The following is a 24,684-nucleotide window of genomic DNA, read 5'->3' as shown; positions in this document are numbered from 1 at the left end:
GAACAGAGCACATGCCATGCAGCTATCCAGACTAAAGCTGTAAGAAGAGATCTAATGATTGATCCAGATGGGAAGGGCTCAGCGAAATAACACGGGAAGTATAAAGAATCAAATGGAAATCTCGCCCCCAAAGAGGAATATCAGCTCTCTACCAATTGACAGAGACGAGATTCAAAATACCAACATGTCACAAGAAGAATTCCAAATATGGATCATAAATAAGCTGAATATTATGCAAGAAAAAATGGATAACCAACACAAAGTAACAAGAAAATCCAGGATTTGGAAGAAAAATTCACTAAAGAAATCAAAATATTGAAGAAAAATCAAACTGAACTCCTGGAAATGAAGAATTTATTCAGGGAGCTACAAAACACAGTGGAAAGTCTCAAGAGCAGGGTAGATCAAACAGAAGAAAGAATCTCAGAGATCAAAGATAACACTTTCCAATTAAATAAGTCAGTTACACAGATAGAGCAAAGAAATAAGGGAAAAGATCAGAGTCTACAAGAAATGTGAAGAAGCCTAATGTGAGAGTTATTGGTATTCCTGAGGGTGAAGAAGATAATAAGCAAGAGTTGGATAAGCTATTTGAAGACATAATTGAGGAAAATTTCCAAGTCCTTGCTAAAACTCTAAATATACAGGTTTAAGAAGCTCAAAACACTCCTGGGAGATTCGTAGCAAATAGGAAGACACCACATCATGCAGTCATCAGACTGACCAAAATATCCACTAAAGAGACCCTTCCTCGAGCTGTAAGGAGAAAGAAACAAGTAACATACAAAGAAAAGTCCATCAGAATTACGCCAGATTTCTCAATTGAAAACTTACAAGCAAGAAGAGGCTGGGGCCTCATTCTCACTCTTCTGAAACAGAATAATGCCCAGCCTAGAATCTTGTACCCAGCTAAGCTAAGTTTTCTATACAAAGGAGAAATTAAGACATTCTCACATAAATAAGGACTGAAGGAATTCACCAAGACACGACCAGCACTCCAAGAAGTACTCAGAACAGGCCGGGCGCGGTGGCTCACGCCTGTAATCCTAGCACTCTGGGAGGCCGAGGCGGGTGGATTGCTCAAGGTCAGGAGTTCGAGACCAGCCTGAGCAAGACCCCGTCTCTACTAAAAATAGAAAGACATTATATGGACAACTAAAAAAAAAATCTATATAGAAAAAATTAGCCGGGCATAGTGGCGCATGCCTGTAGTCCCAGCTACTCGGGAGGCTGAGGCAGTAGGATCGCTTAAGCCGAGGAGTCTGAGGTTGCTGTGAGCTAAGCTGACGCCACGGCACTCACTCTAGCCTGGGCAACAAAGTGAGACTCTGTCTCAACAAAAAAAAAAAAAAAAAAAAAAAAAAAAAAAAAAAAAAGAAGTACTCAGAACAGAATTACACAGGGACCAGCACAAGAAAGACCCACAAATGTAAAACTACTCAAGAGCTAAAGATCAAATCCCAGTTACCACAATGGCTCAAGAGAGAAAACATAGAAATGAAGTTCTACCCAACAAGATGAACAGAATTCTGTCCCACTTATCAGTTCTCTCAGTAAATGTGAATGGCTTCAATTCCCCACTCAAGAGACATACATTGGCCTAATGGATAAAAAAGTACACACCAAGTATCTGCTGTCTTCAGGAAACTCATCTAACCTGCAAAGATGCATTTAGACTGAAAATAAAATGGTGGAAATCAATATTTTCGGCAAACAGAAGCCAAAAGAAAGCTGGCATGGCAGTTTTAATCTCCAATAACTTAGTTTTTAAACCAACAAAAGTGATGAAAGACAAAGATGGTCACTATATACTGGTGAAGGGCACAATTCAACAAGAAGACATAACTATACCTAATATATATGCACCCAACTTAGGTGCATCCAGATTCATAAGCAAACCCTACTTGATCTGAACCAAATGATAGATAACAATACTGTAATAGCCGGAGACTTTAACATCCCAGTGACAGTACAGGACAGATACTCCAAAAAGAAAACAAACAAAGAAATAATGGACTTAAATAGAATGCTAGAACAAATGGGCTTGACATCTACAGGACATTCTCCCCAAGTCCACTGAATATACATTCTTCTGATCAGCTCGTGGGACATTCTCTAAGATTGACCCTATCCTAGGACATAAAGCATGTCTTAAAAATTTTTTAAAAATACAAATTATATCTTCTTTTAATATGAAAAAATGTTCAACATCTCTAATCATCAGGGAAATGCAAATCAAAACCACAATGAGGTATCACTTAACTCCAGTGAGAATGGCCTTCATCAAAAAGTCCCAAAACAATACATGTTGGCATGGATGCAGAAAGACAGGAACACTCAAACACTGCTGGTGGAACTGTAAACTACTGCAACCCCTGTGGAAAGCATTATGGAGATACATTAAACAGATTCAAGTAGACCTACCATTCGATCCAGCAATCCCATTATTGGGCATCTGCCCAGAAGAAAAAAATTCATTCTACAAAAAAGACACCTGCACCTGAATGTTTATAGCAGCTCAATTCACAATCGCAAAGATGTGGAAACAACCCAAGTGCCAATCTATTCATGAATGGATTAGCAAAATGTGGTATATGTATACCATGGAATATTACTCAGCTATAAGAAATAACGGTGAAATGACATCTCTTTTGTTCTCCTGGAGAGAGTTGGAACCCATTCTATTAAGTGAAGTATCCCAAGAATGGAAAAATAAGCACCACATGTACTCACCAGCAAACTGGTTTCCTTGATCATCACCTAAGTGCACATTTGGGAATAACACCAATTGGGTATCGGACAGAGGTCAGGGCTGAGGGGAAGGGATGGGTGTATACCTACTTGATGAGTGCGATGCACACTGTCTGGGGAATGGACACGCTTGAAGTTCTGACTGGGGGGAATGGGGGTGGGGTGAGGGGATGGGTGCATACCTACGTGATGAGTGTGATGTGCACTGTCTAGGGAATGGACACGCTTGAAGCTGAGACTTGGGGCGATCGGGGGGCATGGACAATATATATAACCTGAACTTTTGTACCCCCATCATCATAATAATAAGCTGAAATAAAAAAAATACAAATTATAGCATGCATCTTCTCAGATCACAGCGGAATAAAGGTGGAAATTAACCCTAACAGAAATTCTCATTCCTACTCAAGGTCATGGAAGCTAAACAACCTTCTCCTGAATGATTATTTTATAAATGAAGAAATCAAGACAGAAATCAAAAGATTCATTGAATTAAATGACAAAGGAGACACAACTTATCAAAATCTGTGGGACACAGTTAAAGCAGTCCTGAGAGGAAAATTCATTTCCATAAATGCCTATATCAAAAAGACACAAAGCTTACAAATAGACAACCTAATGAAGAGACTCAAGGAGCTGTAGAAAGAAGAAGAGACCGACCCCAAACCCAGAAGAAGGCAAGAAATTATTAAGATCAAATCAGAACTAAATGAAATGGAGAACAGAAAAACCATAAGGGAGATTAATAAAACAAAAAGTTGGTTCTTAGAAAAGATAAACAAAATGGACACACCTCTGGCTAGACTAACCAAGAGCAATTGGGTATTGGACTGAGGTGGGAGGTGGGGGGAGGATATGGGTGTATACCTACATGATGAGTGCGATGCGCACTGTCTGGGGAATGGACACGCTTTAAAGCTCTGACTCGGGGGGATGGGCGGGACATGTGCAATATATATAGCCTCAACTTTTGTACCCCCATAATAAGCTGAAATTAACAATATAAAGGAAAAAAAAATCAAAATAAAAAGGGTTCTTAATTTCAGCTGTGTATGATAAAGTCTTTATTTTGGGTCCACCATCACCTATAAATTAGTTTGTAATATTTTCCTATAATGTCTTTTCCAGTTTGTTTTTAGGTATGACATATAATGAACTGAGTCCAGTTTCAGGATCCTCTCAAAGTTGTAAGTGAGAAAAGAATTTATTGTGTCCACGTTGATCCAGCCCCCAGAAAATTCATGATTACTCTCCAGGAAACCCATGATCTTTGCATATTTATAAATAGTGATTTATAGGTGATATCAATATCCAATTGCCCTTTCTGTTCTTAAATGAATGTTTCTACGTCAGGGACTCTCAAAACTTGTCCTACTATGCTATTTACACAAGATTTTCACAACTGTTACTCTATAAAAAGTTTGTGGCCAAACGATTTGGGAATATTCTGGTAGAAATCTAATGTAAGCAGGTATAGCCAATGAACTTTTCAATTTCTAAGAAGTATATATACTGAGACTCTCAAACTTATGTGACCAAAGAACCTTTTGAAAAGTTTGGGAAATTCTTGTTATAACAAATATGTTACTACCAAATCTTCTGTTGTGATCTCCCTGAAATAAAATCCATGTGTGAAAAACTACCCTATTTACATACTTCAATTTGTGATACATGTACATGTATACAGTTTTTGAGATCTTAATATAAGATGTCCCTATGCACATGGCCACACTATTACAAACAAAGTAATTCAGGATTTCAGAAGAGAAGTATTTTTAGGGAGAGGATTCGAGTTTTTAAATATGAAGTAATGATGATAATTCCATGGAAATCATACCTCTATACATGTACCTTGCTGAGGGTGAGAACTTTATTTTTAGTTTTTCAAGATTTTATTTTAGCATGTGAATTGAGGAACTAGAAGACTTGTATTTTGAAGATGTAAGCGTTTATAAGGAGTTCTTTCTATAGAATTTCCCTAGAAGAAATTTGCTCTTGGTCACTATTGTGGTTGGCACTAATTGCCCTATTAGGAATATAGGGTTCCCCAGGTCCCAATCTGGGCCTGGCATCGTTTCCTGATACAGTAACAAACTTCAGTGTTTTCTGGCTCTAGAAATAAGCACTTGCATCCCAAACTTGGTCTTGGATTCAGAGATCTATTTTCAGAAATGGATGACTCTGGAAAGCTCATTTGTAAGCATCATATTCTTGGCTTATTAAACTAATTGGAATAGTGAAGGGGCAAAATTTTCAGAGGTAAGGAAATAATGAGGACTACATATTTTCTCTTCCCCAATCTACAAATACTACAGATTCTCTATATAGAGAGAACATAATAGTTATTTCCATCAGTTGGTCATATCAACCTTCCTCAAACTGCCCAGCCAATAATTCACCTTGCTTTCATGCCTACCTTCTATTAAGTGTTTTTGCTTCTGAATAACATATTAAATTGACTCTTACTATTTTAGAAGAGATTTCAATTTGAGATAAACAATATTTACACAGCTCCCTTAATTTTGAAAACCGTGCATTCAGGAAGATGGAAATGCAGAAATAGAAAACTAAGAAAAGGCAGTTTTCCTGTATTTGGGGGAATTTCCCTCTCACTCTTAGTTTTCTTAAATCCTTTCTAATTATACAGCTTAAGGTAGTGAAGATATGAATTCTTCTGTTATTGTCATAACTTTGGATATATTCATGTTGCTGAGGCAGATAATTTTTTTATGTGTATATATGGTATGTGTTCTTGCTCCCTTGACTCTCTGAATCATTCTGTTTTCTCAAAACCAATAAAGAACTAAAGAAACTCCATTCATATTCAAATGTACACAGTTTAAAATGTGGGATGTAGTAAATTATGATGCTCATGGGTTCTATTTTTCTAGGGACAAGTAAGTGAATGGAATTGGATTGAATTAAATATATATGGACATTATGACTATACCAGAAGAAAAACTTGTAGATATAAATATATAGTAGTTACCTTAAAAATACCTCCTAACATTTCTGGAAAGTATATTTCACAGTGTTACTTTTAAACACTAGTCTGATATATTGCTAAGGTCATTGAAATTTTTTAACTAAATAATGGAGGGGAGAGCATGCAGTGAGGGAATAACATGTATCTTGAAATAGATATTTGTGTTTTTAGTGAAACTTATATGCATATTATATTGAGGTATGTTTAATATATGCTAGATACATAACTTTTGATAGTTAAAAGAGGAAAAATAGGGAGAAAAGGTATTTAATAGAATGAGTAAAGGCATTTTTTTTACTCAAAACATATTAATTTGGTTCGTACTCTGTTGATAAATATGCCTTTATGCAGAAGATAATAAGAAAGACATTTAAGGTAAATATCTTAGCTCATTAAGAGGTTCCTTTCCATTTTAGAACACTTGGCATGCTTAATGTAACATATCCCTATGAAAACTGTCACACTATTACAAACAAAGTAATTCAGGATTTCAGAAGAGAAGTATTTTACGGAGACAATTGGAGTGCTTCCTGAAAGATGTTGGTCCAAAGGTTAAAATGAACAGCTAAGTAGAAATTGATAAGGAAAAAGGAAATTGAATAGCCATATAAAGGAGAAGATACAGGATTGGCAAAGAATTTGAATAAAAAGAACTTCGTGTGAGCTTAGTAAATTGTTTGATTTGGCTAAAACAAATTATAAACATTAGGAGGTAATTCTGAAAATAGAAGGAAACTGAAATTATGCAGAGCCTTGTTTTCAATGCTGAGGCCTGTGAATTTCATGTTTTAAGAAATAAAAATTATATTTTGATGGACTTATTATTTTTGTATGATTCTTACAACCATGTACAGCAAAGTAAGTGAGACTAAAAGCCAAAAGATAAATAACCACCTAGAATACTTTGCTATCTAGGACGATATAAATTGAAAGTCTTTTTAAAATATGAAATGAAGGATAGATTCTTTAAAATGCATAAAAGATACAAAATGTCATAATTACATTCAAGGTTAAGTTTGAATAGTTATGTAATGATGGATATAATTGATAAATAATTTTAAGTGAAATTTTTTTGTTGGATTGTGTCTGATTAGAACATTGTGTTCTAGTAAACGACGAGGGAGAGTATATGTGCTAAGGAGTCAAAAGCAGGATTGAATCATGTTTTAAGTTCCTATATTTATTCAAATATTTTTGAAATAATAAACTCAAAGATATGTAGATCTCATATTTTCTCTACAAAATATTTTTTTCAACTGTTTCCTCTGTCTGTAAATGACACTTGTTCAATAAATGGACCTGTGGCCCATCATTGATCCTTTCTTCTCACTCTCCTAGTCTAGTCAATCTTGTCCTGTTGAATCTAAGTACTAAATATTTCAAGTCTAAGAATATAAATCTTCCCTACTGCCACCAAGCCATGCCTTTCCTAGGGTACCGTGATGGCGTACTAACTAGTTCCCACATCTCAATTTAGTGCTTGCTTATCTGTTCTGCAATCCCAGGCCAGTTATTTTTTAAATGCAAGTATGTCAATTACTGCCCCCCGCGACCTATATTGGTTCTTGATCTGCTTAGAGACCCCTCAAAGGCTGACCCTCACAACCCTTTGGCTAAATCTAAAACTGTAACATAATTTAAACGTTTCTATCCCTTTCTATGTGTGCCTCCTTTTGCAGCTTAATCATATGACACTTTCCCCACTGTTTTCTATGTTCAGCCACACTCTGCAGACACCCCTCAGATACTCCATACCCGTTCAGCTATAATCCTTAGCATACTATTCCTTATGCCAATAATAATCTCTCCTTACCTCAAACCTCATCTATTCACCGGTCAGCTCCTATTCATCCTTTATTTCTCTATGTACACACTACTGGCAAAGAAAGGCTGTCTGCCACCACCAGGAAAAAGCCACCACACCTTTTTTGTATCCCCTTTCTAAGAAAATGCTTTTTATAAAAGTTTTTAAAAGATTTTCAAATTTTTAGTTATTATGTATATATAATAGTTGTACATTTTTCTTATCCCTAACTTCTTGTGCAGAAAGTCAGCAGTAATCTATGAAATGAAAGTGCTACTAAATTATCGGTGATGTTTTGTAATGGGATCAAATGGACTGCTACTTACTATATAGGATAAAGTTTTATAAAGTTATATAAAGAAAAATATAGATTATTCTCCAAAAATAACTCCAATAAATCTATCAAAAATATTTTTTTTGAAAATTTTGGTTACTTTAATTAATATAAAAGTAAATATCCAATTAAAATATTTTTAATAGGGCACAAAAAATTCTTTATGACTTACAACAGTGATTTTCTCTGTAGACTGTGTTAACATACTCTAAACTAGACTTCTCATTTTTATAGTATAAGAAAACTTGAAAGAAAACTATTTAATATGCAGATGGTATCTATTAAGTAGTTAAAACATGATGATTGGGTATTTCATATTCCATCCTTAGCACAATATTGACAAATGCATGTGTCAAGGCAGAGTATTGAAATAACCATGTAAATTTTTTTCAAAAATATATCTGATCTTTATTTGCAACTTTACTATTGACAACTGATAGAATAACTGCAAAGAAGATGTTCATATGTTTGGTGTCTGCTTTTTTTCTTTCACTTTTAATCTCACAAGGTGCTGCTGAGAAAGAAGAGGATGGGATTTTCAGAAAAAAAATGAAACAATATGGAATAACTGAGCAATCATTAGTTATTAATCACTTTTTATGTGGTCTATTTTATGTCACCACATCTTTTAACAGTTCTCTGTAATTTCTGCATACTTCCTCCTGGAGATATACAGGTATCTCTCTCTTTCTCTCTCTCTCTCTCTGTCTCTCTCTCCCCTCCCAGCCTGTCTCCTATAGACAACACTCCCCCATTCTGCATTCCCAGGGTCAATTTATCTCAATTGTATTTCTAATTCTAATTGCTTTCCATTATTTAATATCTATATTTTTATACTTATCTCTCTCCTTTTCATGAGTAGAGTAATGAAAACAATTAATGAGAGTTTGGGAGGTGATTTCGTACTGGTGGGCTTCTCTGATCAGCCACAGCTTGAGAAGATCCTCTTTGTGCTTGTACTCATCTCCTACCTCCTGACACTGGTAGGCAACATAGCAATCATCCTGGTCTCCTGTCTGGACCCCTTGCTCCACACACCCATGTATTACTTTCTTACCAATCTCTCCTTTGTTGACCTCTGCTTTACCACCAGCATTGTTCCCCAGCTGCTGTGGAACCTGCGTGGTCCAGCCAAGACAATTACTCCTATCGGCTGTGCCATCCAACTCTATGTGTCTCTGGCTCTGGGATCCACTGAATGTGTTCTCCTAGCTGTCATGGCATTTGATCGTTATGCTGCTGTTTGCCAACCACTCCACTATGCCACAGTTATGCACCCACGACTTTGCCAGTCTCTTGCGGGAATAGCATGGTTGAGTGGAGTGGGCAACACCCTGATTCAGGGCACTATCACCCTTCGGCTGCCCCGTTGTGGGAACCACAACATTTACCATTTCATCTGCGAAGTGCCTGCCATGATCAAGTTGGCCTGTGTGAACATTCATGCCAATGAGGTCCAGCTCTTCATGGCTTCCTTGATACTGCTTCTCCTCCCCCTGGCACTCATCTTGGTCTCATATGGGTGCATTGTCCAAGCAGTAATGAGGATCAGGTCAGCTCAAGCCTGGCGTAAAGCCCTTGGAACTTGTGGGTCCCACCTGTTGGTAGTGTCCCTCTTCTATGGGACCATCACAGCTGTCTATATCCAGCCCAATAGTTCATATGCCCAAAGTCAAGGTAAGTTCATAACCCTTTTGTATACTGTAGTAACTCCCACTCTCAACCCCCTCATTTACACTCTGAGAAACAAAGATGTAAAGGGAGCTTTGAAGAGGTTGGTGCAAAAAGATCAGAGCACAGGAGAGTGAGGAATTCTCATGAAGTAAAGGTGCAGACCTGTCCTAACTAAGGTGGGAGGACAGATGGAAAGAGATCAGAAGGCATTACCAAGAGACAGCTGACAAAACTGCTGCAAAACTAAACTCACAGACTTTCTGGAGAATCCATAAACAGCTGAAATTGTTTTCTTTCATCTTCGGACTTAGTGTTCTCAAAGATATCCTACATAGACTGACATCTTTGTCATCTGCCAGCCAATCAATTTGCCCTGTAAAGTAGAACAAGACCTACTTTTTCCAGAATCTCTGAAGTTATTTTTCTTCCCTCTCTGCTCCTCTTATAATATAAATCCTGGCTCTGCCTTATTAGATGAAATAAATCCATCAATTGATTCCCTTGTATAAAAGTAAACAGTGAGCTATTGATTAGCTGACACCTTTGAGTTATTCTTTAGCAGTTTGTGCCTGCAGACCCAGCGAGTATTGCCTGTCTGGACCTCTCCTAGGACCGGCAGAAACTTGGTCTGAACCTGCTCCGTGCCTGCACAGACCTCTCAACTCACGCTCCCTCGGCTGCTCTGGGAAGTCTCTGGGTTGAAGTTTTTTGTTGGTTTGTTTTTTTACCTTCTATGCTTGATTCTTTGCCAAGTCAGCTTTTCATTGGGATTTTGATTGTCCATAGCCAACTGTATCCACTTTGATAGTGGATTTTCAGTTTTGATTTGTATGTCCAGATTGTTAAGTGATTTCTGTCAGATGATAGATCTTAAAACTCCAGCCCCTGGCCAGTGAAAAGTGACAGGAAGTTTGTATCTAATTTATTTGGTGAGTGTGTGTGCATGTGTTTGTGTTTGTGCATGTTTCTTTGTCCATTTTGGGGTGAAGAAAATGTTCTAAAATTGATCATGATTATGGTTGCACAACTATATGAAGATACTAAAAAACCATTGGATTATATACTTTAAATGGATGAATCATATGACATGTGACATATCTCTACAAAGCTATTAAGTTTTTAAACCTCTAAATAACTAAATAATTTGAAATCAATGTTCCTTCAGGATTCTTTAAATAGGTTAAGCAAAGAAGAGGGGGAAAAAATGTATGACATTGCAAATTGGACAAACTAAGTCAGGAAGATGAGGGTTTCTTATGGCAATATAAATCCAGACAAGCATGTCCATCCCCTAGACAGTGCGCATCACACTCATTATGTATGTACGCTCGAAGCTCTGATTCAGGGGGGAGGGAGGGGGGCAAGGGCAATATACGTAACGTAAACTTTTGTATCCCCATAATATGCTGAAATAAAAAATAAATCCAGACAACATTTTAAACCTTAAGCAAAGTAGCTTTTTAATGAAAAACTGGTGAAAACTACTGTTATTATGTTAAGGGACATGAACACTGAAGAAAGAATGTCCTATGAAATTCAAAAAGGAATCACAATAAAATTAATATTTCTCATCAGATGAGGCCTCCTGAGGTATCTAATGATATTAAGTTATATGTCTTTATTTCTTTTAATATTTATGAATGCTTCTGTTTCTACTTTAAATAATATTCTCTTACATATATTTATCTAATTTTCACAAGAATTGATAACATTTTTAATTTTTATAAATATAATTTTTTAGCAAAATATCAGTATTCCTTGTCTTTGTGTAGAGTGAGGCAATTAATTAAAATATAATTTCCCTTAAAATGCAATGGAATTCTACTGACTTAGAAAGGTTAAGTCCTCATATCAAGTTGAAATAAAAGACTCCTAGATTTCTAAGAACATAAGTCCTTATGCTTTAAATGATATATTGGTTCTTTAAGATTTTTATTTATTAAAAGCTAACATATATCCTAAAAGTCCCCAAATAAAATGTTTTACCTTTAATTTATATCCTACTATTACTCAAATGACAAATGAAATAATCAGTTAGCAATATAAAAAGTCTATTTGGTTAACTAAAGCTGGTCAAAATAATTTTTTTTTTAGTTGAAACAGAGTCTTGCTCTGTCACCCAGGGTAGAGTGCAGTAGTGATCCTAGCTGACAGCAACCTCAAACTCTTGGGCTCAAGCAATCCTCCTGCCTCAGCCTCCTGAGTATCTGGGACTACAGATGTGTGCACCACCACATTTGGATAATTTTTAATTTTTTTAGTAGAGACAGGGTCTCACTTTTGCTCAGGCTGTTCTTGAACTCCTGAACTCAAGTGATCCTCCTGCCTCGGCCTCCCATAGTGCTATGGTTACAGGTATGAGCCACCACACCTGGCCTCGAGGTCAAAATAACTCTTGAGAGAAATTCTCCTAATTATATTTACATCTACTAAGTTTAAGATACCAACATATATATTAGATAGTACTTGCATGTTGTTGCTCTCTGCTTCTGTCTGAGACCACAGTGCTCCAATTTTGTGGGGACACAGCCATTATCATGAAATGAAATCCAACTGATAATACTATATCAAAAAGCCACGTAAACTCATAATAGCCAGGAAATTTTGATAACAAAGTTAAGAGACTTTCACTTTCCAATTTTAAAACTTACTACAAAATTATGGTAATCAATACAGTGTGGTACAGTCTTAAGGAACACATATAGATAGAGGGAGAAGAATTGAGAGTCCAGCAATAAACACTTATATTTATGATAAATTAATTTGGACAAATATGCCAAAACAGTTCAATAAAGAAGGAATAGTCTTCCCAGCACTTGGATTTTCACATTAAAAAAACAGATGAAGTTAGGCCGTTACCTCATAGCATACACAAAACAACTCAAAATAGATTATAGACTTAAATGTCAGGACTAAAACTATTAAAATGTTGGAAAAAACATAGGGAGGGGGACAATCTTCAAGACCTTGGGGTAGACATAGTTTTCTTACATACAACACCAAAAACGTGATGCGTAGAAGAAAATGGTGATAAATTAGACTTCATCAAGATTAAAAGCTTTGGATAACCATTAAGAAAATGAAAAGATAAGCCACAGACAGGGAGAAATATTTTGAATCATATATTTGACAAAAGACCATCTGGGGGATGGACATGCTGGGAGCTCTGACTTGGGTGGGGCAAAGGCAATATATGTAACCTAAACATTTGTACCTCCATAATATGCTGAAATAAAAAAATTAAAAAACATATATTTTAAAAAACTTTTATAAGTACATAATAATGAGAATGGGTAAGTAAGGACCTTTGAAAGTTTACCTCTCCCCATAAAAGCAATGAGAAAAAATGGAAAAAGTATCAGAACCAAACTTTTCATAACTCAGAAAATAAACCAATGGCTTTCGGCAACACAGGGAGCATTTAGGTAAATTTATTTCCATTTAGGTAAATATTTCCAGCATATATATATGACCAAATCATGTCAACTGAGCTTTTTGGAAATTCGTCTTGCTTAAATCTGATGCCCTGCCTCCTAACCCAGTTGGAGCCTTGAAAAATAACAGCTCACATTCCACTTCATACTGGAGGGAGCAGAATAAACCTCATTCTCAAAGAATTGTCATTATTTGATCTTTCTGGTGGTTTCCCAGAAAACCTTACTTAAAAAGCTTGCTTTTTTTACTTCACTCAAACTTACCCAGTGCTAAGGCTGTGGGGGATGTGTGTGTGTACAGGGCTTTACAATGAAAAGACAAGCCTGAGAGAAAATATTTCACCTATCTGACAACAGACTTATATCTAGAATATATTTTTTATTTATTTATTTATTTTATTTTATTTCATCTTATTGTTATGGGGGATACAGAATTGCAGGTTACATATGTTGCCCATGTACCACATTTCCCCCCAAGTCAGAGCTCCAGGCGTGTCTGTTCCCCAGATAGTGCACGTTGCACCCATCATGTAGGTATATATCCCTCCCTTCCCCACCCCCCGCATTCCCGAGTCAACACCTTCAAGCGTTACCATTCCCCAAACGGTGTGCAATGCACTCATTGTGTAGGCATACCCCCATCCCCTCCCCCACCCCCCACCTCAGTCTGATATCCGATTGGTGTCGTTCCCAGATGTGTATTTAGGTGATGATCAGGGAAACCAATTTTTCTGATGAGTACATGTGATGCTTGTTTTTTCATTCTTGGGATACTTCACTTAATATAATGGGTTCCAACTCTCTCCAGGAGAACCATAGAGATGTCGTATCTTCATTACTCCTTATAGCTGAGTAATATTCCATGGTATACATATACCACAGCTTACTAATCCAATCATGTATTGATGGGCATTTGGGTTGTTTCCACATCTTTGCTATTGTGAATTGTGCTGCCATAAACATTTGGGTACATGTGTCTTTGTTAAAGAATGACCTTTTTTCCTTTGGGTATATGCCCAATAATGGGATTGCTGGGTCAAATGGCAGGTCTACTTGAATCTGTTTAAGATACCTCCATAATGCTTTCCACAGGGGTTGCACTAGTTTGCAGTCCCACCAGCAGTGTATGAGTGTTCCTGTCTCCACATCCACGCCAACATGTGTTGTTTTGGGTTTTTTGATAAAGGCCATTCTCACTGGGGGTTAAGTGATATCTCATTGTGGTTTTGATTTGCATTTCTCTGATGATTAGGGATGTTGAGCATTTTTTCATATGTTTGTTAGCCATTCTTATATCTTCTTTTGAGAAGTTTCTATTCATGTCATTTGCCCACTTTTTGATAGGGTTGTTTGATTTTTTTCTTGCTGATTTTCCTGAGTTCTAAATAGAATATATTTTTTAAAACACCCAAACTTAAGAAGTAAAAGAAACCAAACAACCCAATTAGAAAATAGTCCAGAGACAAAAAGAGATACTTCGCTACATCACTATCTATGAGGGAAACAGCTAAAATGACAAATAATGATAATGCCAAATACTGATGAGGATGTGGAGAAAGTTGATGTCTCATCCACTGCTGCTGGCAATGTAAAATGGAACAACCATTCTGGAAAATAATTTGGCAGATTCTTAATAAACTAAACACACACTTACCAAGGGACCTAGCCATCACACTCCTGGATCAGAGAGATGAAAACTTACATCCACATAAAAACATGTACATTAGGGTACATAGTAGCTTTATTTGTAATAGCCAAAAACTGGAAATAGCCAAAATATCCTTCTATAGGTGAACAGTTAAACAATCTGATACATTTATATCATGGAATATTTCCAGCAATAACAAGGAATGAACTATTGATTTCTATAACTACATGGATGGATCTCAAGAGTGTTATGCTTATTTAAAAAATATCTTAATAGTTCACATACTACATGATGACATTTGTTTTTCTAAAATAAAGTTTATTATGTATACTTAAAATATATAACATGATATTATAAGATACATATATATATCTAGTAAAATGGTTACTATAGTGGAACAAATTAACATATCCATCATCTCATATAGGTACCCATTTTTCCCCTTTATGGAAAGGGTAGCTATAATCTTACCAAAAATCCTGAATATAATACACTATTATTAACTATTCTCTTCGTGTACATTAAATCGTTTGACTTGTTCATCCTACATATTTGCTACTTTGTATCCTTTGACCTATATCTCCCCCTTTCCTCCTCCACCACTGGACCCTGGAAACCACTGTTTTCTTCTCAGGAATTGTTCTAAGGAGTGCCATAGAGATGGGGCACAAGTTGGAGGGAGATACGAGATTGAGTGGTGGATGACTTTGTTTTGATTTATTTAGTATAGTGTAGTTTTGTTTTAATGGGAGGTATCACAGCATGTTTGTGTGCAGGAGTGGATGAGCCAGTAGAGACTGAAACACTGATGATGAAGAAGAAGGTGGGGGCCCGTCTTTTGCCCCATGCTGGGGTCATTTTAGAAGCAGGGGCCATCTGTCATACTGATTGGAAGGCAGAGGATACAAGCACAGATGTGGGGATAGTGGTGGGATGATGATGCAGTTCTCACCTGATTCTTTTTTTGCCTTCTGAGTGAAAAAATAGATAAACTCATCAACTAAGACTGGGAAAGGAAGAGGAATTGAAGGGGTCTGAAGACAGAGGAGAAGGTGAAAACTAGGCCTCTGAGGAGGTGTGAGAAAGAACTGACCCAATAAATGGCATCTGAATTGTGCAGGACTGGGCACCGCTGAGGTCTGCACTCATCAGCTTGCTGGTGGGGAGGTCCAGCACTCAGGAAGCAGCAGGAGGATACATAATAAATTATAAGGAGATGCAACAATATATCTCTGCATATAAGGATTATGGATTATTTTTAATTTTTCATTGATCTTTTTATAATTTTTCTGCATTGAATATATATTGCACATAATTTTTAAAAACCATTGTGCTTGACATTTTAAAAGGAAAGGCAGTTGGATAGCAAAAGTCAAGCACTAGGGACAAAGACCTGAAGTGCTGGGCCTCCATATCTGCATCTGGGGACCCTATGGCTGTGTTCTCCATGGAGATCAAGCAGGATCTTCCTCTTCTTTCAGGGGCTTGGTCATTTATTGATATCTTGTCAGCTCTTTGATGCTTTTCAGAAGATGGTTTTGTATTTTACATGGTTATTTTTGTCTGTTTTATGTGGAAGGATTTGTCCAAATAATCTACCTCACCTTTTAGAGAAATGGAAATTTTAAAGCAAAATAGATTATTAAACTAGAGTAAGGGAACAGAATCTGAGTCTTAATGCATGTTCTGGGCTTGATTTGTCAAGGGTTTCAATGTAATTTATTTTTTGGAAAAGATAATAGAGGCACATACAAGAAAATTCACAAGATATCCAAGGACATACTAAAAGTCATTGGATTATATACGTTAAATGAGTGAAATGTATGAAATGTGTGGCCACAAGGCTGAGGACAGGAGACTCGAGCTCCCTTTTGCTGCAGTGGGATCTCCCCAGGGCTTCCCTAAACCCGGCCCTGCATACAAGAAGGTGCCCCTGACTCGAGCCAGGTTCCGTGCCCGAAGTGTTTCCCCAGATCCACGCTGACATAGATGTTTCCTACCCACTGGTTGGCGGTGGACTTTGACCTCAGGGCAGCACACAGTCTTCAGGCCATGAAATTTGTTCCTAGGTTTTGGGTGGACCTTACAAACATAATGGACACCCCAGTATCCAGTCCCTCAGCCTCTTGGGATGGGACCCTGGACTTCCCACTCCTTGTCACTTGCTTGGCTGCTGCCTCCAGGGATGAAGGTGCTTTCTCTCAGTCATCAATCCTGTGATTCTCCAGCCCTAGGATGGTCTGTTGGCCATGAGCTTGGGGCTGCATGCAGAGTGCGGAGGAGGAGGGGCTCTGGGGGGTTTGCTTGATTTGGAGTTACAGCCAGGGATAGCTGGTGGCAGCTGCCACCACCACCACCACCCAGAAACACAAAGAGACTCCTCAAATCATATGCCAGGAAACTACACCCCTTTCCTGCCCCAGACTCGTCTTTAAGGAGGTCTGGTCCCTGGATTTAGTCCGTCATTAACAAAAATTTGAGTATCTACTATGGGTCAAGCACTTTCCTTGGCATTTAGAATACATAAAACCAAATCAGGCAAAAATCCCTGCCTTCACAGAGCTTACATTTAGATGGAAGGGAAGGACAATAAATAAAATAACAAATTACAAAAGTGTCAGAAAGTAAAAAGCGATTTAGAGCAAAAGAACAAGGTAGAGAAGAGAAGGAGCCAATTGTAATGTATTATGGGATAGGATTTACTGAGAGGTGACATTCGAGCTTAGTCCTGGAGGAGGTGGGTAAGTGAGCCCTGTGGTTAATAGGAGGAAGAGTGCTCTAGGATCATTGTCTGCAAAGACCTGGGACTCTGCTAGGGAAAATGCTGAGGCTGCAGCAGGCCTGGGTCTGGGCAGACTTCAGAAAGGACTTCCTGTAGGGAAATTGTGGGAATCTGGATTTGTGTGTCTTTGTCCACTCCACATTTGTGCCTGGGGCTCCCTGAAGTCCTGGAGATTGGGAGAGGATGAAGGGCCTGGTGTATGAAGGCAGGTTGGGAGAGGAGGAAGCAAGCTGCATTGGGGTCTCACCCCCAGCTCTGTGCTCTTTCTCTCCTTTCCAGAGTTTGCCGTATAAGTGATACTGATGTGGTCAGCAAATCTCTCTGGATCTGGAAGAAATGTATTCACATGGCATGACATAAACTTAACCCTACAGCCTCAAAAATAATTTTAAGAAATGGTAAGTATGGAAAACAGAATATAAAATATATCAATAATCTTTTTTATTGATTACATGCTGAAATTATAATATTTGGGATATACTGAGTTAATTAAAATATATTGAAATTAATTCTACCAGTTACTTTTTCTATTTTTATTATGAGTACTAGAAATTTTAAACTACCTTTGTGGCTCACGTTTGTGACTCAGATTATATTTCTATCGTATAGCAGGATTCTTATTTTTAAATCTGTGATTCATTTAAAGTTAGTTTTTGTATATGGTGTTTGTTCTTTTCCTTTCCTTATCAATTTGTTCCAACACTGTTCCATTTTCTTCCTTCCTTCCTTCCTTCCTTCCTTCCTTCCTTTCTTTCTTTCTTTCTTTCTTTCTCTTTCTTTTTTTAACTATGCTCCATTTCAGCAGGAACACTGTTCCATTTTCAGTGGAACTTTCCCAGGGCTTTAGTTACTATACAAAGGGCTATCCAGTAAGTATCCAGCCATATAATATGAAAAATTATAAATACTGGTCCATACATGCAATAATGATACTCATAATACTTACCACTCTATATTTCTTATACACTGAAAAATCACAATGGAATCCCAGTCGACTTGAAAAGACACCATCCAATAGCCTTCACCTTTCTTACTGGTTGAATATCAGATCTACAAATAGGCATTGAACCCTCTAATTCTCTCTTTAATTCTGTCTGTCAAACAGCTTAGCTGACTATCACTCTATTGATATATAACTCCTTTTACTTGAACATTAACTTTTATTCCAAGAAAGGTAAAATTCAGAAAAGATGAGAGTACTTGAAAAACCTAGAGTTAATCACAAAATCTATTCTTCCTCCCCACCAAATCACAAACACTGTAAAAGGTGGAAATACTTGAGGAAAGACGGACACTGAAGTTCTCTTAGAGAAAAAGGACTATGATATTTGTATCACTTTAAACTTAATTTTCCACCTCCTGTATATTCATCTGAAATACCAAATGCACACACATAAATATATTTATAGATATAGTCATAATTATGTGACAAAACAAGGACATTTATATTTTCCTAGTAATACAATATGTAAGGTTTGGAATAAAGGAGGGACAGTCAATTGTATATATTTTACTTGGAAGATGGTAGACATTTTATTACATCTTCAAGCAGGTAATTTTCCATACTCTTTGGGAAAAAATGAACAATATATCCACTGCCCAAATATATCTGGAAAAGGCAAGTATATCTCATTATTAATAAAATGACCTATTACATTACAATCATTGAGGGTGGATGCTTTTTCATATTTTTCTACTATAAATTCACCCAAATAAATATATAGTCTATTCTTCTTTCCTATTCCCAATGTTAACACCACAATCTTCCAAAAACAAAGATTAAAAAAATAAGTGATAAAAATAGTAGGAACGTTCTTTCAGCTGTTTGTGCTATTTTCACAGTACGTACAAGTGCCTTTTAATTGTGTCAGGCCCAGACACCTTTACCTAGAGGTAGCCTTTTATCCAGCAACCATTACAGGTACTGTAGAGTCTCTAAAACAGGGTATTGGGGATATCTATCCTGTGTACAAGGAGAAGCTCAGAAACTACTAGATTTCTTGCCTTTCGGTTTGGAGAAAAATTTCCATTTTTCCATTTGGCCTGCTGAGAATAGCTATTATTATGCAGATAAAGATAATTGAGTACCAAGAATAAAATATACTGATTGGATGACAACATGTTTTTAGATCATGGGCCATTATGAGAGATGTACTGATTCTCCGTATGTTAACCATAAAGAAAAACTTCTGTAGAATAAGGTGTAGAGTTAAAGACATATGCTGAAAGAGGCTGCTAGGAGGATTAGCTAAGTGAGCAAATAGGCAGAGAGGCATCGCTCAGAGCTTTCTGTATGTGCATTGCTTTTTCTCCAGAACAGCATGCACTTGGCTCACTGAGAATGTATCCTTCTAATCTTGATTAAAGTAAGAATCTATAAAACAGCTATACATACAACATCCAAAATGAGAATAGGCGAAGAGAAAATGAAGTTTCCTCTTGATTGTTTATGGGTGCATTCTGATCTTGCAGCATAATTTAGTCATTTCAAGCAGTCATCTTCCCGGCTCTTAAACAACTCTCAGGATTATTCTCTTAATTATTAGTTTTAATGTGCTATCTGATAAAAATCATATTTGGGTATTAATTTTAAGACTTCATTAGAAAAGATGACATATATTAACAAAAATGTAAGATTTTACAAAAATCTAGGAGTATTCATTATCTTCAGTGGTCTGTTTCATTATTTCTGGGGGAGAATAATCAGTATTTTAATCCCTATGAAGTACATGGATAATAATAGTCACAATCAGCCATTGTTATTTGGGGTGCGAGGAATGATGGCAGCTGGCAGTAGGCATTCTGGGAGCATGGAATGTGAATTGTGAGACGACTGCATTCTCCTAAACCAGTTCCACCCTGGCTCTTGTTTTCTTCCCAGCAGCTTCTTCACTGCTCCCTTCACATCCTTATTTCTCAAGGTGTAGATGAGGGGATTGAGCATTGCAGTTATGAGTCCATAGAAGAGTGCAAGAAGCTTGCCCTTCAATTTGGCTGAGTTGCTCTTGGGTGCCATATATGCATAACCACTAATGGCAGAACCATAGAACATAACCGCCAGGAGCAAATGAGAGCCACGTGTGTTGAAGGCCTTCTTGTGACCCTTCAAAGATTGGATCATTACTACTGTTCTGACAATGTTGATGTAAGAGAATAGAATTAATCCAACTGGGATAACCTTTATGACCACCACAGCTGCATACATCTCCACTTCATTGATCCTTGTGTCAACACAGGATAAGTGAAGCATGGCAGGTACCTCACAGAAGAAATTCTCCACCCGGTATTGACCACAGCGAGGTAACAAGAAAGTCAGCACTGTCTGCACCAAGGAGTTGCTGAAACCTGTTACCCAAGCCACTGCTGCCAGTTGCTGGCATAGCCACGTGTGCATGATAATTGTAGTGGAGGGGCTGGCAAATAGCTGCATAGCGGTCAAAGGCCATTACTGAGAGAAGTACACATTCAGTGGATCCTAGACCAAGGAAGATGAAAAGTTGAGCTACGCAATCCATGTAGCTGATGTTTCTCTGGTGACTTTGTATATTTATCAGCATCTGGGGGACAGTGGAAGTAGTATAGCAGAGGTCCAAAAACAAGAGATTAGCCAGGAAAAAAGACATGGGGTTATGGAGTCTGGAATCAAGATGGGATAAGATAATGATGGCTGAATTCCCAAAAAGGGTCATTATGTATAAGATGGAGATGGCCACAAAAAGAACCATTTCTAGTCTGGGTCATTCAGGGAAGCCTGCCAGAATAACGTCACTGGGGTGAATCTTCTCATAGCTGCAGCACTAGTTGCTAGAAACACCAAGTCCAGAATTTTGGGAGGCTGATTATCCTGTACTTAGAACTAAATGTTGGCTCATAAACCTGCATGCAATAGAGAAACTGGATAAGGGGTACTGAAACAAATATACTCATTAATATGTCTCCTTTTATTATCTCAGTAAGAAAAATGAACATTAGCAATTATGTATCTGTATTTCAGTAACTATATTTTAATTCATGATTTTCACTTAGTAAACTTACTAAGTAAAGAGATTTTACAAACGTAGAGATTGTAAATATGTATTACAAAATATTTATTATAAAAAGGTTTGCATCTGTTAAGATTAAGGAAAATAGAGACTTCATTAGAGCTTCATTAAGTTTAATCTACTCAATGTTTTCTAGCTTTATTCCTTTCAGTTCAATCTATTTTCTTGCAGCATTTTTAATGTATTTCTACTATAGAAGATGGAAATTAACACTAATGAAAGCCACCATAAATTAGCAAAGGTCAATTCTCCTTTATGATTATTGCATTTCTCATTTCTGCTTACTGTAATTAGGTTAGTACAGATAAAACTCCAAGAACCCACTCGTGGAATTAATCTATGATAGTATTTAGTAAGAGATAATCAGTAGTGGTTAACATGACTAGGACTAACAGCACAAAAATTTTCATTTATTTTGCTTATGTTAAAAACACACTTGTATTTATATCAACTAATATATATCTTTATATCAAGTAATGGGAACTATAAATTTTTTTTTCCCATGGATGGTCTCACTATTCCCCATTTAGCCACACATTCAAGTAAAAAATTCTCAAAATTTATATTAAATAATGGGAACTATAAAATTTTTTTTCCCATGGATGGTCTCACTATTCCCCATTTAGCCACACATTCAAGTAAAAAATTCTCAAAATAGGCTTTCTTGTAATTAAGCTTCACTATCATATAATCTTCTGTTGTTTAGAAAAATATGCCTGCACAATGAATTTTATGTAGCAAATTAAAAACTGTGAAGAATATTTAAAAAATTCTCTAGTATTTGTCTTGGATGTGACAATTACTAAATATATAATCATGCACACATATGTGTACATATATATGCACCCTTTATATGCTTCATTTTCCTTATGTGTAAAACAAATGAATAATTCAAGTGAGAATGCTTTATTCAAACTTTGAATTATGCCAATGCATCACATAAATGTAAGTATTCTATTAAAATGACAATAATAATCATTCATAAAATGATTCTGAGTGAAGAGCTTGTATAAGCACTTTACATATAGCATTATATTTAATTTTTTTTTATTTCATCTTGTTATGGGGGATACAGAATTGCAGGTTACATACGTTGTTCCTGTACCGCCTTTCCCCCCAAGTCAGAGCTCCAGGCGTGTCTATTTCCCAGGTCGAGCGCATTGCACCCATCATGTAGGTATATATCCCTCCCTTCCCCACCCCCCCTTCCCGAGTCAGCACCTTCAAGTGTTACCACTCCCCAAACGGTGCACAATGCACTCATTGTGTAGGCATACCCCCATCCCCTCCCTCACCCCCCACCTCAGTCTGATATCCAATTGGTGTCATTCCCAGATTTGTATTTAGGTGATGATCAGGGAAACCAATTTTCTGGTGAGTACATGTGATGCTTGTTTTTCCATTCTTGGGATACTTCACTTAATATAATGGGTTCCAACTCTCTCTAGGAGAACCATAGAGATGTCGTATCTTCATCATTCCTTATAGCTGAGTAATATTCCATGGTATACATATACCACAGCTTACTAATCCAATCATGTATTGATGGGCATTTGGGTTGTTTCCACATCATTGCTATTGTGAATTGTGCTACTATAAACATTCGGGTGCATGTGTCTTTGTTAAAGAATGACCTTTTTTCCTTTGGGTATATGCCCAGTAATGGGATTGCTGGGTCAAATGGCAGGTCTACTTGAATCTGTTTAAGATACCTCCATAATGCTTTCCACAGGGGTTGCACTAGTTTGCAGTCCCACCAGCAGTGTATGAGTGTTCCTATCTCTCCACACCCACGCCAACATGTGTTGTTTTGGGTTTTTTTGATAAAGGCCATTCTTACTGGGGTTAAATGATATCTCATTGTGGTTTTGATTTGCATTTCTCTGATGATTAGGGATGTTGAGCATTTTTTCATATGTTTGTTAGCCATTCTTATATCTTCTTTCGAGAAGTTTCTATTCATGTCATTTGCCCACTTTTTGATAGGGTTACTTGATTTTTTCTTACTGATTTTCCTGAGTTCTAAATAGATTCTTGTTATCAGTCCTTTATCTGATGTGTAGTATGCAAAAATTTTTTCCCATTCTGTAGGTGGTCTGTTTATTCTCAGGACTGTTTCTTTGGCTGTGCAGAAGCTGTTTAATTTAATCATGTCCCATTCATTTATTTTTGTTGCTGCTGTGATTGCCTTGGGGGTCTTCTTCATAAATTCTTTGCCTAGGCCAATGTCTGTAAGAGTCTTTCCTACATTTTCTTCTAGAATTCTGATTGTATCACGCCTAAGGTTTAAGTCTGTTATCCACCGTGATTTGATTTTTGTGAGAGGTGAAAGCTGTGGGTCCTGTTTCAGTCTTCTACAAGTGTCTAACCAAGTATCCCAGCACCATTTATTGAATAGGGATTCTTGTCCCCAGAGTATATTCTTTCCCGCTTTGTCAAAAATTAGGTGACTATATGAGGATGGTTCTATATTTGGATTTTCTGTTGTGTTCCACTGGTCTGTGTCCCTGTACTTGTGCCAGTACCAGGCTGTTTTAAGAACCACAGCCTTGTAGTATAGTTTGAGGTCTGGCAAATTAATACCTCCCATTTTGTTTTTGTTGCTTAAAATTGCTTTTGCTATACGGGGTCTTCTCTGGTTCCATACAAAGTGTATAATTATTTTCTCTACATCTGTGAAAAATGATGTTGGTAATTTAATAGGGATTGCATTGAATCTGTAGATCACTTTGGGTAGTATAGACATTTTAACAATGTTGATTCTTCCGATCCACGAGCATGGTATATTTTTCCATCTATTTGCAAGTTCTGATATTTCTTTTCTCAGTGTTTCATAGTTTTCCTTATAGAGGTCCTTTACCTCTTTAGTTAGGTATATACCTAGATATTTTATTTTCTTTGTTGCTATTTTGAAGGGTATTGAGTCCTTAATTTGGTTTTCTGATTGACTGTTGTTGGCATATATAAATGCCTCTGATTTGTGTATATTAATTTTGTAGCCAGAGACTTTGCTATATTCGTTAATCAATTCCAGGAGTCTCATGGTTGAATCCTGGGGGTTTTCCAGATATAGCATCATATCGTCAGTAAAAAGTGAGAGTTTGATCTCTTCCTTCCCTATTTGGACTCCCTTGATTCTGCTCTCTTGCCTGATAGCTCTCGCAAGGACTTCCAATACTATGTTGAAAAGTAATGGGGACAGTGGGCAGCCCTGTCTGGTTCCAGTTC

General features: G+C 37.0%; 1 protein-coding gene across 1 annotated transcript; it reads left to right on the top strand.

Moving 5' to 3' along the window:
- Positions 1-8,741: 8,741 nt before the first annotated feature.
- On the top strand, positions 8,742-9,683 carry LOC138395607 (olfactory receptor 2G3-like). Its single transcript, XM_069488455.1, has one exon. It carries the CDS (start codon positions 8,742-8,744, stop codon positions 9,681-9,683), a length of 942 nt encoding a protein of 313 aa, XP_069344556.1.
- The last annotated feature ends 15,001 nt before the right edge of the window (positions 9,684-24,684 follow it).

This window comes from Eulemur rufifrons, chromosome 15 (assembly GCF_041146395.1).
Source record: "Eulemur rufifrons isolate Redbay chromosome 15, OSU_ERuf_1, whole genome shotgun sequence".
Taxonomy (NCBI): Eukaryota; Metazoa; Chordata; class Mammalia; order Primates; family Lemuridae; genus Eulemur; species Eulemur rufifrons.
Note: the sequence above shows the minus strand (reverse complement) of the source record. Positions and strands in the feature narration are given on the sequence as shown.